The 17,251-nt window shown below is 40.2% G+C and overlaps 1 protein-coding gene across 3 annotated transcripts in view; it reads right to left on the bottom strand.

Annotated features, from left to right (window-relative positions):
- Nucleotides 1-17,251, bottom strand: part of adam12a (ADAM metallopeptidase domain 12a) — a 69,864-nt gene that overhangs the window by 49,864 nt on the left and 2,749 nt on the right. For all 3 annotated transcript variants that reach the window (XM_032501395.1, XM_032501396.1, XM_032501397.1), the window contains 2 exons: nucleotides 9,198-9,319; nucleotides 6,027-6,100 (listed from right to left, as the gene is read on the bottom strand). In XM_032501395.1, coding sequence (XP_032357286.1) covers nucleotides 6,027-6,100; nucleotides 9,198-9,319 — 196 coding nt within the window. The remainder of the gene's footprint in view (nucleotides 1-6,026; nucleotides 6,101-9,197; nucleotides 9,320-17,251) is intronic.

Below are 17,251 nucleotides of genomic sequence, written 5' to 3'. Positions count from 1 at the left end.
ATTTTGAGCCTTGTTAGTGGTATAGAAATAGTGATTTCTTTTTACTTTACCAGTGCCTCGACTACTAGCGTTCCAAGCTAATTTGCAATTTGCGGTCAAACTGGTCACATTTGATTAGCATGAAAACACATCCCAGAGACCGGTCGACTCGGTACCCATGTGCTATTAACCCCTAGTTTCATTTTGCACCGTAATTTTCCTTGAAAAAGAGGAAGCTTGGATTGTCATCCAGTTAATAATCAGATAATTGGAGACCCGGACACATTCACGGTTCATAAGAAGTGTTGACAGTTTAAAACTAATATTTAAAAGTCTGTAATGCCTTGTAATTTGTATTGTTGGCATATTTTAAGACTTTGTCATATTGGTGTGCAACTTAATTTCTTTAAACTGATTCTATCTGAACGTAAGAAATACCTCAAATTGAAAGCCATTTTGAATTACTCCAAACCACTCTAGGCGCAGAAACTATTTAGGGTCAACCAGTCATTTGCGCTCCAGTGAAATACTAATCAACTAGCTCCCACTAAACGTGATTCTATTGGTCAAGCATCATGTTAATCAATACAAAGATTCACTTTTAAGGAACAAGGGTAAAGTCAAGATTAGAGTGTATCCAAGCAGTTATTTACAGCCATTAAAATCTGTAATAAATACATTTTAAACTGTTTAGTTTAGAGTAAGCACTGAGGCCCAGACTTGGGGAAGTATTTGATACACCCCTTGTCTCACTCCTGGCTTGATGACAGGAGGAAGGATTTCATACAGATGGGTCACACATTGCGTTTGACGTACCTTAAACAATCTGTGTGTGGCTCAGCAGCAGTTAACAATAACTCTACAAAAGGAAGTCACAAGAGAAGTCTTTTTTCCAGAAAGGGTTGTTTATTTGTGTGGCGTCTTTAGCCTTCTGTTTGTCCAGCTCCCCAGGAGAGGCTGTTTCCTGCTCATGTTTTCAGTGAGACACAAGGAGGTCTTCATTGAGAAAAGCAACAGGTCACCGACCAGCAGCCGTCCAGCCTGAGACATGGAATTAAATAACATCCTTAAAACCCAACACGCAACTGGGACAAATTGTGTCTGGATCCTGTCCAGACTGAATTTTATTGTTCTTCCAAACACCAGAAAGATGGAAGATGTTTGCAGCCAGGCCTTTCACTTAGGAAATATAGCCTTAGCCTGTCCTCTGTCCAGGGAAAAGGCCACATTAAAGTGTGTGCATCTGTCTGTTGGTCTCGCAGCACAACAGGCTCCAAAAGATGAAAAATCAAACCTCCAGGCCCCTTATGCTTAAAGCTTAACAACATGATGAGCAGGGAGAACCCCCAAGTGCAGGCAACCGAGAACATCCTCCACCCAGCTGATGAGCCCCAGGCCTCCTTTCAGTGATCCTGCAGTTCATTAGAAAGGGAAGCACGGATTGAGAGCATGCTGCCTGCTTAGCTTGAGACTCATCTTGATATGCCTGGAGGCCTCACATTCAAAGCCATAAAGCAGCTGGAACAGCTTGGCCAGAAATATTTCCATACACAGCTCAACAACTGTTCCCACTGGTCTACAGTAGATGTACAAGCTTCAGGGTTTCTCTCATTCAGTAGGTTTGGGAGTCTTGCTTCAACATGAAATAAAAGGACCTTAACAGGATAGTTTGGATTTTTTTTTAAGTGGTGTCGTATAAGGTAATTATCCATAGCCAGTGTGTTATCTATAGTAGATGGCGGCAGAGAGAAGTACCGACACGGAAGGAAGGGGCATTTTATCATCAGTACCTTTATGTTGATATCATCATCATTATTAACTTTGTTAATTAATGTTCTGCATTAAAACCTGAGCATGCTATGCCTGCAGGATTTCTTATGAGCAGCCTGTGGTTTAATTAGGTAGCTTTAAATGCCACGTTTGTATGGTATGGTCAGAGAACTGACAGACTGAATCTCATCCATAATCCTTGATGACATCACCCTGACACCAAATTTTAAGATGTATAAGTCTGGCTTTGAACATTGGAATCAAACTACTCATTAAATAAGTGTTTTATTATCATCATGCACTCCAGGGCTTTATTCACTGTTGGTTTTCCTGCATTAATGCTTATCTAACTCTAAGCACAAAAGGGACTACTAGCTAATGATAAAAAAAGACATTGTTTATAAAAGTACTGGCAGCTAAATCTAATTCTGTCTAGAGCCTGTGCTCTTTTCTTGTAGGTAATTTGTTGACTTTTTCCCATGAGGCTCCAATTGATGAAGATAACAAAAACGATGTCCTCCATTGTCTGAGTGTCCATGATTCTATCTATAAATGCCCTTTTTCATGCAAACACACATCTTTTTTATTTACAAATAAGTGCAAATATCATTCATTGCTGAGTCACACGAAAATGTATTCATTTGATGTTAATAATCTACTGCAAACAGTACATAATATTCTTACTTGCAATTTTTGAAAGTGAAGATAAAACAAGACACAGGAGCATAAAATGGCAGCCTTTCCACATGGAGAAGGCCTTGATCTTTCAGGCAGACATATTTTCAACCACCATTTGGAGTGCCAGTTCACAGGGTTGACATGTTGCTCCAGGCAGCGTGTGCCCTTTCCATGCCGACAAAAGGCTGCTTTCAAAGGGTGTCCGGAAATGTAGGAATATCTGACGCCTATGTCTCCTGCTTTTGCCAAGGAGCAGACACACCAAATAATGCTCCATATTGGCTGACAAACACACTTGCTTTGTTCGATCAAAAAGAGTTTTCATCATGTTCCAGGCTTTCTAAATGTCATTGGTGCCAATGACACGACACAGCTCACCAGCAGAGTAGAAAAAACAGTGCTTTATTACAAGCAGACATCCACAACAGCAAACGTTTTCTCAGATCTTGAATGGAAATACTATGAGCAATACCTAAGCACAAGACAAAAGTTACAATGTTATCCGTACATTACCGTTTATTTCTTTGACCGTTGACATTGTCACTGGGAGGATGCCACGGAGGAATATGACAAATTGTCACTATACACAAAAAATCATGAGGAGAAATAATACAGTACTAGGTCAATAGTTTTCTACTTGATTTAGGAGTATTTGTCTTTGTTATAGTCTTTGATACATCATAAATGTATAGTATCGCAATATGTTCAGCGGCAATAGTGTATTGATTCACAGGTGCCAAGTAACAATCTTTTGTTATGTATGTGTTGGTCAGTTTGTCTGCTTGACAATCCCATTTTGCATCAATAAAATTGAAACGATATGAACAAACAGAGAATTGTATCTTTTTAGATGAAACAGATGTTTCATGCTTTTTGGAAAGATCATTTGAAATTGGGGAACAATTTGAAGTTGCGAACAAGTTCATAAATTGCAAGATATCGCAGAATATTGCAATATGTTTAAAATCGCAACAATATCGTATCATGGCATAAGTATCGTGATGATATCGTATCGGGAGGCGTCTGGTCCTTCCCACCCCTAGTGGTGTAAGACAGCTCAGCATGGAACTGGTGTCAAATGATTTGAAAGATGAGAATATCTGAATTCCTTGTAAGAATGTGAATGAAACTGACTGACTTTTGCTGCTTAGTACTCAAGTTGCACATCCCAATGGGTATATAAAGTCATTGTAGCAGAATTTTGTTTTTGTTGAGGGTAATTCATTAAGGACAAATTTGATTCTCTAAATCTGATGACTGGGCTTTCTAGGAATAAGTTTAGTTGGGCCAGCACTGTCACAACAGGGATCAAACCGAAGGTTAAACATGAGAAGAACACAACCCAAACAAACACAAGACTTTTGTGACTGGGTTGGAACAGTGGGTAGAGCAGGCGCACATCTATTGCGAGGTTTATGCCTCGACGCAGAGGTCTAGGGTTCGACCCCGACCTGTGACGGTTTCCTGCATGTCTCCCTTTCTCACCTAGTTGTCTGTCAAATTAAAGGCAGAAATCCCAAAAATACTTTCAAATGTCAAAGTTATAGCTTTCATTGTAGGTCAGTCACGAAGCACAGGAACAGATTATAGAAACCTATTGTGAGATGTTTTTAAAATGGTTTGACTGTCTTTTTCCAATTGTCTTTGGCCTTTAGTAAAGCCATTTAATGGATAGAGTTATATAAGGATGACTTTCCTTTTGCAACAAATAGACAAGACAAAAAGCTGTGATCTTTTCAAGCCGTTTGTGATAAACCCGTTTTCGCACCCCATGCAACCTCTGCTACTCTGTTACACTGCAGGGGTGATGAGAGTTCAGACACACATTGAGCGTGTTCACTTCTACATACAACATAAATAATCGCGTACAGCTGTGCCAGCGCTATTTATTAACAAAGACCCGAGAAAACAAAAATAAATCCGGGGGTTAAAATCAAATCATTCAATTCTGGACAGCGTTTTCTTTCCTCCTCTACTGATGCCGGCTGTGTTTGAACAACTGGATTTCATCAGCGGCATGCAGCCAATCTGTCAGCAACCTCAGACAAAAGCCCTTCACTTAATGTCAGCACAGCAGGTTCAGTTCTGGCTCTGGTGCCCTGATCCGCAGAGCAAATTCACTCAACAACACACATCCTCGACAAATCCACATCCTATTTGCGATTTGTCTTGTCAAACATGCATGGCGTGAAGTAGCTTCAATTTTAAATTTTCAAAAGGTATTTTGACTTTTCACAGAAGTGTGTGGAAATCCACAGATGATGAAAGTTCAGCCCTTGCCAGTAATTAAAGCGTGTTATCCAGACTTGCTGTAAGTGTTGAGAGTATATTCTGACAGATTGCTATTTGGAATGCACAGAGGTTTGTTTTAGCAAAGTCTTTCCATCATGCACAAGCTCAAAGAGAAAGAACTGGTTTGCACCTCTCCATCGTTTCTGTTTGTTCCTTTTGGCCCGGGGTTTGAGCGCAACTGTGATCTATACATTTAATGCTATTGGACAACAATGACAGCCATGCTAGATGAGGATCGTGTGGGCCAGGCATGGGAATGTAAGGTGTTTTTTTACTGTAGCTGATCACAAGGGAAAAGTTTGGTTCCCATTTTTGAAATGAAATGTTTTTACTGTACTATAAATGGTGCTGGTGAAAATTTGACAATCTGCAAGTCAGCTTTGCTAAATCCCCACCTATGCAAAGCAGGAATGTTATTCGATGGAAAGCCTGAGTGTGATTTCCCATCAAAATATTTTCAAAGTAGGTAAGCCATAAATTTGCGGTCGCTGGTGTTGAAAGCTTTGTCCCACAGTCTGCAGGTGGAATTTACATATATTAAGTCTGGAAAACAAGTGAGATTCATGGCTGACTCTGACATAAAAACCTGTCCGTTCTCTCTCTCTCTTTTTCCGCTCTGTCACACAGACAGCTCTTCTTGTTCCTGGTTGCTCATGTGTGGCAGCAGAGCTGGTTGGAAAACATATTGCTCCATCAATCACATCCAATTCTTCTCGGCAACACATTTGACTCAGAGGTTGTCTGAGACCAAGGCCACATTCAGTCAGCCCTTATGTAAAAATTCAAAGATGACAAATATTCCTCCAAACAGATTCAGAGCTTTGTCAAACTGTACCTATACAGATAATCTAATCTATCAAATGATGTTCCCCCTCCTTGCCAGTCTCTTGACTGACACTGTGTTGACAGTATCTTAATATACAGAGCAAGGAGTGTGTGGTGTGTTCAAACAAAGCCTCCTTCTCCCCTGTGTTATGCCAATAGATCAAATGAAAAGATAGGGGAGGAAGAAGGAGGAGGATGTCGGTTTAAATCAATGTCTGGCTGATGTATTCAGGAATTTTTGTCTTTCAAGTCTTTGTTTCAGCACACGAAAAGACTAAAGCGCGGAGAGCACTGCCATGCCCGCACTGGCAGAGCAAGACAGAAAGATGTCCTCCTTCCCTTTGCCTGGCTGTTATGTGTGACACACAACTTGGCTACAGCCCCTTTTTGTGGCCCCTGGGCAGCGCATATGTCACCCATTTGCACCGCAGAAAGCACTAAGTTTCGAGCAAAGGCCAAGTATGAATGGAGGGAACACTTACTCGTTTTTCTCCAGAGCCAAGAGCAGCTGCTCACCTTCCGCTTCAATCATGAGCTTTAGTGATGCAGGGTGACGCTGAAGAGAACAGAGACAGGAGAGGGGATGAGAAAGATTGGTTAAGGAGACAAGCAGGCATCCTTTTGATTGAGGAAAGATGGCTCTTGTTCTCTGTTAGATAGCATTTTTCAATTAAAAACAAAAATGGGTGCTATGTGTGGGAATCAAATAAAAAAAAACTGTTCTTAAAAAGCTCAATTACAATCCTGATGAAACTTTGACTGAGCCACCCAGCGCTGTGAGAAAAATATGCGAGAATGCTGTTTTCGAAGCGACTTTGTATCTTAGAACAAGAGCTGAGAGGATTAGCTTTTTGTTTCTATTCCATTTGACATTAATCCTGCAGAAAGCCAGGAGTTGTGGCATCCCTGAGTTACAACACTGATAGACCATGTGTCTCTGTTAGAATCAGATGAAGTGACACCAAGTCGTAGATCACTTCTGTCAGTCTCGCTAGTACACACGCACAGTCATCACATGTCAACACATACACCTCTCTCCTCTTGTGTGCTGCGCTCTCACTCAGGCACAGAAACGCACAGAAAAATCCTCTGTCTCACATTCTCCATCGCTTGGCAACCACACACACAACAAACATTTCAAACACGTAGTTCAATCTGGGTCAACTGTGGCCAAGAGCGCTGATCTGGGTTAAATCATCCATCACCCCCTGTGGAGAAGAATGTCTAGTGGATCATAAGATGATATGGAAGCAAGCAGTATCATTACACAAGCCAAGAGGACTAAACTTCCTGATATTTTCTGTTCAGACAGCTTTGTATGAGTGTTTTGACCTCCCGCACACTGCATGTTTATGAAAGTTGCCATTTCTAACTTCAGGGAAAACATAGTGAATGTTTGGTCTTTTTACTAAGGAAGAAATAAATTAAAATGACCACTTAGTTTCACCTTCATTGTGAGCCTTCTTTAATTTGCTGATCTGTTGTGTTTCGTTTGGTTTTTCCAGGTAATAATATCCCACAGAGACCTTGTGGCACCGTGTCTGTTTGGTTTAGCCAGAACAAATTAATTCACTAATGAATTGACTCAATAACACAACCTGGAAACTCAAGCTGTGTTTTTAAAATCTGCCTGTCAGCCGTGTATTTTGTTTTTGTAAAGTCTGGGATTATAACACCAAACAGAGCCAACGACTCCAGGTTTCAAACATTTTGGTTAATGTTCCATCGGGTTGTGTCGTGTGTCGTGTAGCGTTTTCCTCCTTTCTAAGATGAACATAGAGAGGCAATGACTGCTGTCTCTGGCACCCTACACCCTTTAACCTAGCTGACACCTGGTTCTGACATGTGAGTAGGATTTATTGTATTAAAATGCTCATATTATGCTCATTTTCAGGTTTATAATTGTATTTAGAGGTTGTACCAGAATAGGTTTATGTGTTCTTATTTTCAAAAAACACTTTTGCACTTTTCGCCCTTTGTGTTGAGCTCTCTGTATTAGCTACAGAGTGAGGCATCTCACTTCTGTACCATCTATATGGGGAGTTGCACATGCGCTATATCTAGGTAATATCTACTAGCTTGACAGTTACAGAGCATGAGGGAGTGCCATACTAGCAGCTCGGCGAGCGTTATAACGTGTTACAAGGTGATGCAGGTTTGTCACTAAAGTAAAGGCTGGACTACAATAGAGCTGTTTGGAGCAGTTTGTGAACCGTGTTTTCTATTGGAGATGGTAAGTTTGTCTCGGGTGGACTTTGGGTTTTTCACTTTGTAAACCTATAACATACACAAAAAGATATATATATATAGATATATATTATATAATAAGGGAAAGGAAAAAAGCCCAAAAACATAATATGAGCATTTTAAGACTTTGGTTGAAGCAACATTTTTACTTCCATTTGAACAACAACTAACAAACTAAGATTATTCATTGGATCCATGTTCATTTCAAGGCTATATTCAATAGGGGATCATGGGTAGGTGTAAAGGTATACCGTTGTTTGAAAAAGTCACGGTTACAAAACCACTAAAGTTTTCCGTCATACCATTCCTGCAGTATTAGCTGTTTTTTAAGTCGTTAAGGACAGAAAGTGCAGACTCAAAATCCCTCTCCCTGCCAGTGTGCAGTGTGTTACAGAATAAAATATATTGTGTTCAATGGAAAAAAGTTATTGTTTTTTACCGAGACATTTCAAAATAATTTATTTTAAAGCTATAATTGCAATACTGTAATATCGTGAAAATCGTGATACCGTGATATTTTTGCTAAAGGTTATCATACCGTCAGAATCTCATACCGCCCCATGCCTAAATATGAGAGCAATCTCTTCAAGACTTTTCAAGACTGAAAAATAAGAAAGTAATTAAATTATGTGCTTACTTAGCATAAATTCGGAATCCACTGTTGCATTTCACACAGATGAAGGGGAGCCACTTGTTTGCCACTGTAGTTCAGTTCTAAATTCAGGATGCCGTGTAAACCTTGAGTCAATCTTACATTTAATTTCAGTCATATTGTTTCTAGGTTTAAATGTTTTTACAACATGTTTTAAGAGTTAGATTTAAATGATTCAAGATCTTTATTGGTGACCAAAGACTTAACTCCCTGCTAGTCCCTATGGGCTGCATGCAGCACACTTAAAAACACATTTTACTATTTTAAAGCAATGTCCATTTCTACTGTTTACCTTGTGATCCTCACAAAACAAAGCTAACATAGTTGCTTCTGCTGTGATAACCCTATAAAATCCCGTCTCATGGTATTGTAACCCTTCTGGTCTGATGGTGGCAAAAGATAAAACATTTCAAATTAATGTTGTTTTTATCCTGTGGGGAACAGAGAAATCACCCTTCCAGATTTCAGTTTTTTTTTTTTGGGATGTACAGGTGGAAATGTTGACATGTTAATGGTTGCAGCTAATGATCAGGTGGCCTGAAGCGCTGGACGGAAGACAAACCCAAATAATTAGGAATCATCTGCAGGGGACCATGAATATCAATGCCAAATTTCATGACACTATGCTCAGTGATGTCAAGATATCTGAGCCAGTGTAGGATAGTACAACTACAGGAATACTGGAAGTCTCAAAGATTAAGCATTATCAAAAACAAAAAAAGTGTTTAATTGAATCAACTGTACTATTCTTCACCTGGGATTTGAGCTGGTTGATCGGTTTCCAGTCTTGTCCAACAAGCTGAAGAGGAACTGTAATCCCATAGTGTTTCTGCTTTGCTGTTGGTCTGTGTTGAACAGTCGCGCTCCAAACATTTCCTGTAAAAAAAAAAAATGATATTAATGCCATGTGAGAATACACAGAAAACAAAGTGTTCCTCCTTTATTCTAAATTCTCTCAGCCTCTCTACAACTAGACCATGTCCCTCTTTGTGGACATAAACATTGGGAACATTTTCTAAATGCATTTTCTACAAACAATGCCTATAATTAATTCCTCCCCGCTATTAAAAAGGCCTGGTGTTCATTAACCACATCAGAACACAACTTGACAGTACAGCTGCCTTGTAATATTAAGTGTCACTTAAACTAAATCACAGTACTTGTATTTGATGGCTTTTTTGTGTCATTGCACACAAATAATGCTCTCTGGATGGTTTTGTTTTTTATAACCAACAATTATCTACGCTGACAAAACGCCATCTTTGTTACGTCCTCACCCGTCCTGAACATATGTTCGACTCCTTTTTATGGGCTGTCAGCAGAATGGAGACACAAATACAACAGCACTAATCAGCACTCTCAGACATCAAGCAATGAGAACCGAAACATGTAGCGAAACCATCCCTTCTGCCACTCAAGCTGCATAAATCTCCATAGTTCAGGAAGGGAGAGTCTTTGAGCATGGAACCAGGGTAGCTGCAGCTGCTATGATAACTTCTAACACAGGTGTCCAGGATGCAGTGCAGGGATTAGACGTAGCTTTGGGGCATTGTTCCCAGCATACTTTTATCTCCTCTCTCTGTGTTCCGACAGGGTGTTAACTGAGCCTCAGAGCGGCTACAATTCTCCGAACTCTGCTGTGTTGCCAGTCATTTAAGAATATATTCCTCCCTAAATCCAATACTGTTGTCCACAAATGTGCCACCAGGACATGAAGTGGCAGAAAAACAACCACTATCCCAAGGAAAACTACCACTTACAACTGAGACAGAAGCTGCAATCGGCCTAAATAGTACATCATGAGCACACAGCCGGAGAGTCTGAATGAAATAGCGAGCCACTGGAGGATATTGCTAACAGGGTTCCGGCCGTAATCAGCTCCCCACAGCAGGGAAGCCATTGCAAAGCCTGGGTCTCTTACTAAAACAGCAGGGGTTGTTAACACCATTTGTTTCAGTGCAAACATCCTAAATCAAAATGTTTGCTTTTTTAAAATTTAATTCTTTTTCACTGATGCTAAATCAAGCGTTTCCAAACAGCAGGGAAACAGATTTAGTCAGAGGGTGATGTCAGTTGGACTTGAGAAGTAATGCGTGTGGTCGGAGGATAATTTATAGTATGTTTTGAAGATGGAAATTTGAATCCCATTTCAAACACATACAAACACACTCAAGTGGATACAGATTATTATTACCAGCCGATTCAAGGTTCTTCCTTCAAAGTTCCCATCACTTCTGTCTCTCTATGCATGACTCACCCAGATAAATTGCTGAGTCTGCTTATTATCTGGCATTAATAACCCAGGTCAGGCACAACTGCCCCTCCCTCCCCCCCAGCTGAGCTTTGTTCTGGTTCTCCTCTGAGGTAACCACCACTCTGGAGTTCATCACAGAGCGGCTCCAGCTGATATCGGAGACCCAGAGGTGACCAGCTCAGCAGTCCTCATCTAACTCCAGTTTGATGATGAGAAGCAGGCTCCGGCAAAGGAGGGGACGGCTTCACACACAAACACACACACACACACACACACACACAACAGCGGGAGAAGCATCCTAGCCTCATTAGTCCTAGAAAACCACACCGTCTGGGGGAGGTGGGCACGCCGAGTAAGGGAACGCATGACAACCTCTGTGAAAAGCACGGATGGATAAACACAACAGATGAAGGGGAAACAGAGAGAGGTTTTGACAGAGAAAGGTCAAGTCCACATTGTGGTTAGCCGATCTATGAGGAAACACACACAGATGGAACGGCCTTTTCGGTCGCATGCTCCACATCAACTTTAAAGACGAGGTTCACAACCATACTGCGCTTGGTTCCTTGACTTCAAAGTCCACAAGTGAATGACCATTTTGTTAATGTGGTGTGCTATGAGGTTTAATTCCCGCATATAAATGGCAAATGGTGGAAACAGTCTGCAGCCTCTCTTTTTTTCCCTTCTTACTTGGGAGAGACATTCGGTAAAGTTGGAACATAGCAAGGCCGTAGTGCGTGGAGTGTGTAAGTGGCTTTTGTTAGCTAGAATGTTATAAGAGCCACCAGAAGCATTAAGGGACCGGTAAAAGTGGCACCAGAACCCAAAGCCTTATTTATATGTTCAATAAAGAAGAGCGTAAACAGAGGTCTTAATAAAGCAGAGTTCTGGCCATGATCAGATCCCTTTATGCTCCAGCGTACACAAGGAGAGTTTGTGCCATTTATATTGCCTCAATAAAATCAATGCTAGGTGGGAGGATTGTGTGTCTTTGTAAGTGGAAATGTGTGTGTGTTTTGTTCTTGTGTGGGTGACTGAAATGTGATACAGACCTATGACTGGATAAAGTGATTCATTTGGCTTTCCCTAGCAGTGTTGGTAAGTAAAATAACAAAATATATTATGTACTATATACACAGCTAATTGTTTAGTGGTTTAGCATTTTCACAAAAAGCATGGATTAAATGATTTGCTGGTTAAAAGGCATTTAAATTGTGTTAAATTTCATGTAGACGTTTTTCAGATCAGATGTTCCCAACCTAAGGAGTGGGATCTCTCAAAATGATAAACGTACAGTATAGGACAGAAGACCTAAACACTACCATACTTAAACAATGTGAATAGGGAACATCTTAGTTTGAACTCCTCACAGCTTACAGACATGAAACTTATAAACTTATAGCTTGGCCGCACAGGACAAAAGGAACCTTTGGTCTTGGTCAGTGGTTGTTTTTTTAGTTTGTGACCCCTTAACAAAGCGTACTTGTCACCCATCGTCACTGGTTGCATGGGTCTGTGGGGTGTGAACAGATCAATCAAACAGGAATGTTTGCCTGTTTTATTTAAGTGATGCCTAGAGATACAAAGAGGCACAATTATCAAGTGACTCACAAGAAAGATTTGAGTTTTCAGACACCGTGACTATATTTCTTTCACTTTTTAACCATATTCTGGACTGTTTTAACCTTGATATCAAGCCGTGTAGTCTAGTAAACTAAATCAGTGCTTGCTGGGGTAGTTTACAGCTCCTGATGTTATCTCCAAGAAAATCTTCTCCTGGTTTTTATCCCAAATCAATTACTTCTCCACAGACTACAAGCTGTTGATCCAAGGCAAAACATGACCTTCTTCAGATCTTTACAGATGTCAAGACGCCCTTTCTTACTGCCCTCTCACAACTCCAGCCCTTCTCCTTCTCCCTCACTAGGTTCTACAAAAACAAATCAACAACTGTTCGGCTTTATTAAACCCCAGAGCTTGCAAACCGCAACCACCTGCAACTCACTACTTGATAGGCAACCAGGAAATAATGTATTCATAACAGTCTTGGCTTTTTTCAACACAAATGGCATGCTGTTCTTTTTATTGTTGCAGTCAATGAGGCCGTGCCCCCCCACATGAGCACAGGTCCTCAGTGAGATGCCATACAGACTATACGTACATGCACGAATGTATAACTCAAAGACACACTCTGCAGTCACTTTAAGAGCATTTGGGTTGAGGTACTTTTGCTTTGTATTTAGTTGCAGTTACTTGTGTGTTATTCGGTTTTGCCAGGCCACTACGTATGTTCCTTTGTTTAGTTGTTACATTGTGTTGAACTTTTTTATAGGCCAATCTCTCAACATCTTGGTTCATAATGTTTTTGCATCTTTTGGGAGGAAAATTAAAACCCAGGTTTTCATCTATAAGTGCTGTTTCCTCATTGCCTCACTGCTTGGTCCCAAACAGTCCGATTGAAAATGAAAAATGATGCCTTTTGCAGCTTGAATGACCCTCCTGACATACAAATTCCCCTGAATGGTTCAAAAACAAGCGTAGAGGAGACACATTTAAGATGATTCCAATATTGTTTGACATGGGTGGACACTGTTTAGTTACTTACGGAACCTCTCAGAGGAAATGGGCTTGAAATAAGAGCATGTGGAATTAATTAGGGCAGAGTGATGAGTTTAAATTGCCCCGTTTCAAGAACTATGATACAACAAAGATAAAAAAAAAGGTATAGAAAAAAAGACTCAAATAAAAAAATATCTCTTTGCCTGGTTCCATATGGAAATGTGTTCTTGATCAAGCACATCTAATAAAATGATCACTTTTTTCTCCATCAAGAGCATGTATCCACATTCCACAGCCATTTTTATCCAGATTTGGTGGATGTCTTTAATCAGCGAACTGAGTGGATTGGAGACGTAATCCAGCAAGGTTCCAGAGCCAAAAGTTGGTTCTGACATCACCCCATGGGGGGAAAACTCGGTTAACGTTCATGGCTGTTGTTCATTTAATAATAGGGGATTGACAGGCATACCACAGACTCAATGTATCCCCAATCAGAGTGGACAAATTATGCTAATTCAAACAGAATGGTGATAGGGAATAGAATGATGAATGATTACACTGAAGCAGGCGGTCTTTCATAGATGACCTTGGAGACAAAAGTAATGAACCCCACTGCCTTTTCCTCATCTCTTTCTCTCCATCATCTTCTCTCAGCCGGTTGAATTTAACCCCTGTTTGCCAATAATCCTTGTTTGATTTATCAATGAATCCTTTAGTCTAACAAATGTTAAAAAGTAGTGAAAAAAGCCCATCTTTCCAGAGCCCTAGACATGTTCAAATTGCTTGTTTTGATCAATCAACAGTCCCAAAACTATTGAACATATTCAATTTCAATGTAATATAGCAGAAAGATTTAGTCAATCACAAATAAATTGATTCATAGAGTTTATACATGTTTTAATGGAAATTCCACTAGTTTGTTGGTTCCAATGTCTGAAATTGGAGTACTTGCTGCGTTTATACAGATATACAGATATACAGCGTTTTAATAAACAGCTGATGTTAAAAAAAAAGGTTCTGGGAACTTGTGATGAGCTTTTTTTTCTAAGTATTACTCAAAGCTACACACACACACACACACACACACACACACACACACACACACACACACACACACACACACACACACACACACACACACACACACACACACACACACATATATACTGTATGTATATACTGTACATATACAGTATATATACACATATACTGTATATACACACATAGTATATATACACATATATATAAAAAAATAAAAAAAATGATAAAAAAAAGTATGTAAAACAGAAAAGCTGCAGATGTTTCATATTTGGGAAGCAGGAGTGTATGTTCTTCTGATCACTTGGTCGATTTATCTACACCTTGCTCCCTGTAATTTGTTCTTCGAGCCACAGTGCAGGGTTCATGCGGATTACAGAGCAAAGGTGAAAAGTGCCTGGTAATCTTGGCTTGACTCCACAGTAAACATCTGACCCATTTGGGGGACATTATGTCAACACTCTGAGGGTCGCAGGAAACTTAGAAACCTGTAGGTGACATCATGGTAATAGGAATCTGCACATACTGGAGAGAAGGTCTCCTTAAATCAAATCTAACAAGGTAGCAGTGTGTCAAAAGTCACAGCAATGAGAGTTGTTAATGGTTGGATTTATAGGTGGATGATTTGTTTTAGCGCATATTTAGGGTCATTATCAAGCCATTTAACAGTGGGCTCCCTCTACTGGTGAATAGCTCTTTTGTGTGCTCTCTCTCTCTACCACCAACTTGTATACTGAACACATTTACTGTCACACTAGCATGCTGTCACATTCAGCACATAATTACTCTCTAGGAAATGGATGGTCCTGCAGTAAAAATTCTCCTTGGCTCAGCAGGAGGTTAATGTTGTCCGAGAACCGGTGAAGTTGCGCCCCCGGCTGATGGCACTGTTACGCTTTCCCTGCTGCGAGAGCTGTGCTTGCTGCCTGGCATGGAACCTTAGCAACAAAGGTCAGAGTCGGAGAGCTTCAGGAGCAGAAACCTCATGCCACAGCAAAAAGACAGAAAGAGAGAGTGTGGGGGCGGGGGAAGCTGCTATATCATATAGTAGATCTTCAATTCATTATACAGTATGCAGTGGCAGCAATCTCATTACCTCAGTGGAGAGTCATAAGTCAAGTCTCATAGGATCACAACAACGAAGACCCCTATCAGTGTATGATGAAACTGAAAATCGCTCTAACACAGTTAGCCGATTAATTGATTAGTTGATCTTTGTTCATTTGAGTTATTCAACAAGCTATATTTATGTACTTTTTAAATTGATTATGTTTGTTTGTGGGACTGCAAGTCAAACAAAAGCAATTTTAAGACATCAGCTGGAGCTCTGGATCTTATAATATTAAATCGCTAACTGCCGTTATACTGTGAGTAAACCTGAACTGACCTGAACTGACTGGTCAAGGTTCTACTTGAAACTTTCATCTATAATGTTGCTATTCGATTTGCTTTCTGCTCTGCTTCACTTAAAAGTACATCACAAGTACCCCATGTGGAACATAACTCAGACGCAGACAAAGTAATTTGCTTCAGCAGAGTCTTCTTTGGGCCAATTTGTAAGAATCCTACCGAGATGACCTGTCTTGTTCCTGCATGTCCCTTCTCATTGAAGAGTGGGGAGGTGAAATCTGGGCAATCGCTGCATGCCAGGCTGGAAGATAGATGATCTACATCTAAGACATAAAATTCTGTGTGTCTATTCTCAGGAGAAGACAGGACGTTCATATGGAATCTGGTCAAACAGGGGAACGTTTCTCTATGCAACTACAATGCAGTAAAGTATGTTAATCTGGAATGGCAATTGATGCCTGTTTTGATTTCTTTTCTCTGCTCTGACCAGACTATAAAAACGGTAAATGCTAATGTGATTTTCAAGTTGCAAACTTGCAAAAACAAATTAGCATAGGAAAATTGTACAATTTCCTGTTAATTAAAAACGTGTGACACAAGGTCATATCTGCTCAAACTGCCTGGATAGTCATCATATTTAATCCCAATCAAAGAGGTGACAAGGTGTAACTATTAAAAATAGACTTAAAACTCTGTGAGCTGTAATCACTGAAAGGTCAACCGGAACATTATGACAATGTAAACCAATATACTTGTAATTCAGCAAAACATCGCTGTCAAGCAGAAACCTTGTATCTCCATATTTCATCATTTTAATCTTTTTTCATGAATCAACGCTATTGGACACTCTTTGTCTTTCTGTGGGTTTTTACAAATATGTAAACAGTGACGAGGTAGTTTTGTCTGATTTTATTTGAAAAAATGGCTAAATAAGATGTTTTTAAATTAGCCGTTTTTCACGTCCTCCCGGGTCGCTGCAATGGGGCTGTCCACGGTTCCTAATGCTTAGGATGTAATGCAAGTTACATTTTGTACATTGTACTGCCGGTTGAATGTGACAAACACATACAATGTCTTTGTCTTTCTTCCCAGTGAAGAAGCATGCAGAATAGCAAAACCCTGGAACAGCTAATATAAATACTATGCAGGTGTTACAGTAGTTATTTTGGTGGTCAGAGAAAGAGCCATCTGACATTATATAATGCATACAGTATGTCATTCATTATGTTACACCTAAAAGTGCTGCAAAACAGAACAAAAGAACTGACCAGAACAGGCTTATTTTTGTTATTTTTTTGGTGAAACACTGATGGGGTGGAACTTGAACTAACCCAGATAGATTTGCCACTGACAACAGATATCTGAGCCAACTGGGCGCTCTGACCAGGAGGGAGAGAAGACGCTCAGGGAGAACTGTGCTGAGCTCAACTCTGACCTGACTGGGTGTGAAAGTCCAATGAGAAAGTCCAGAACCAGCATCAGGTTTCAGCTTGTGTTAAGCTTTTGTTGGGGGGGGGGTGAAGGGGGGGTCAAATAAGTCCAAAGCAGCGTAGAAGAAATGAATGCAACACATGTAGGGTAAGGCCACATAAGCACAGTCCAGCTAT

This window comes from Etheostoma spectabile, chromosome 21 (genome assembly GCF_008692095.1).
Source record: "Etheostoma spectabile isolate EspeVRDwgs_2016 chromosome 21, UIUC_Espe_1.0, whole genome shotgun sequence".
NCBI classification, from domain to species: Eukaryota; Metazoa; Chordata; class Actinopteri; order Perciformes; family Percidae; genus Etheostoma; species Etheostoma spectabile.
Note: the sequence above shows the minus strand (reverse complement) of the source record. Positions and strands in the feature narration are given on the sequence as shown.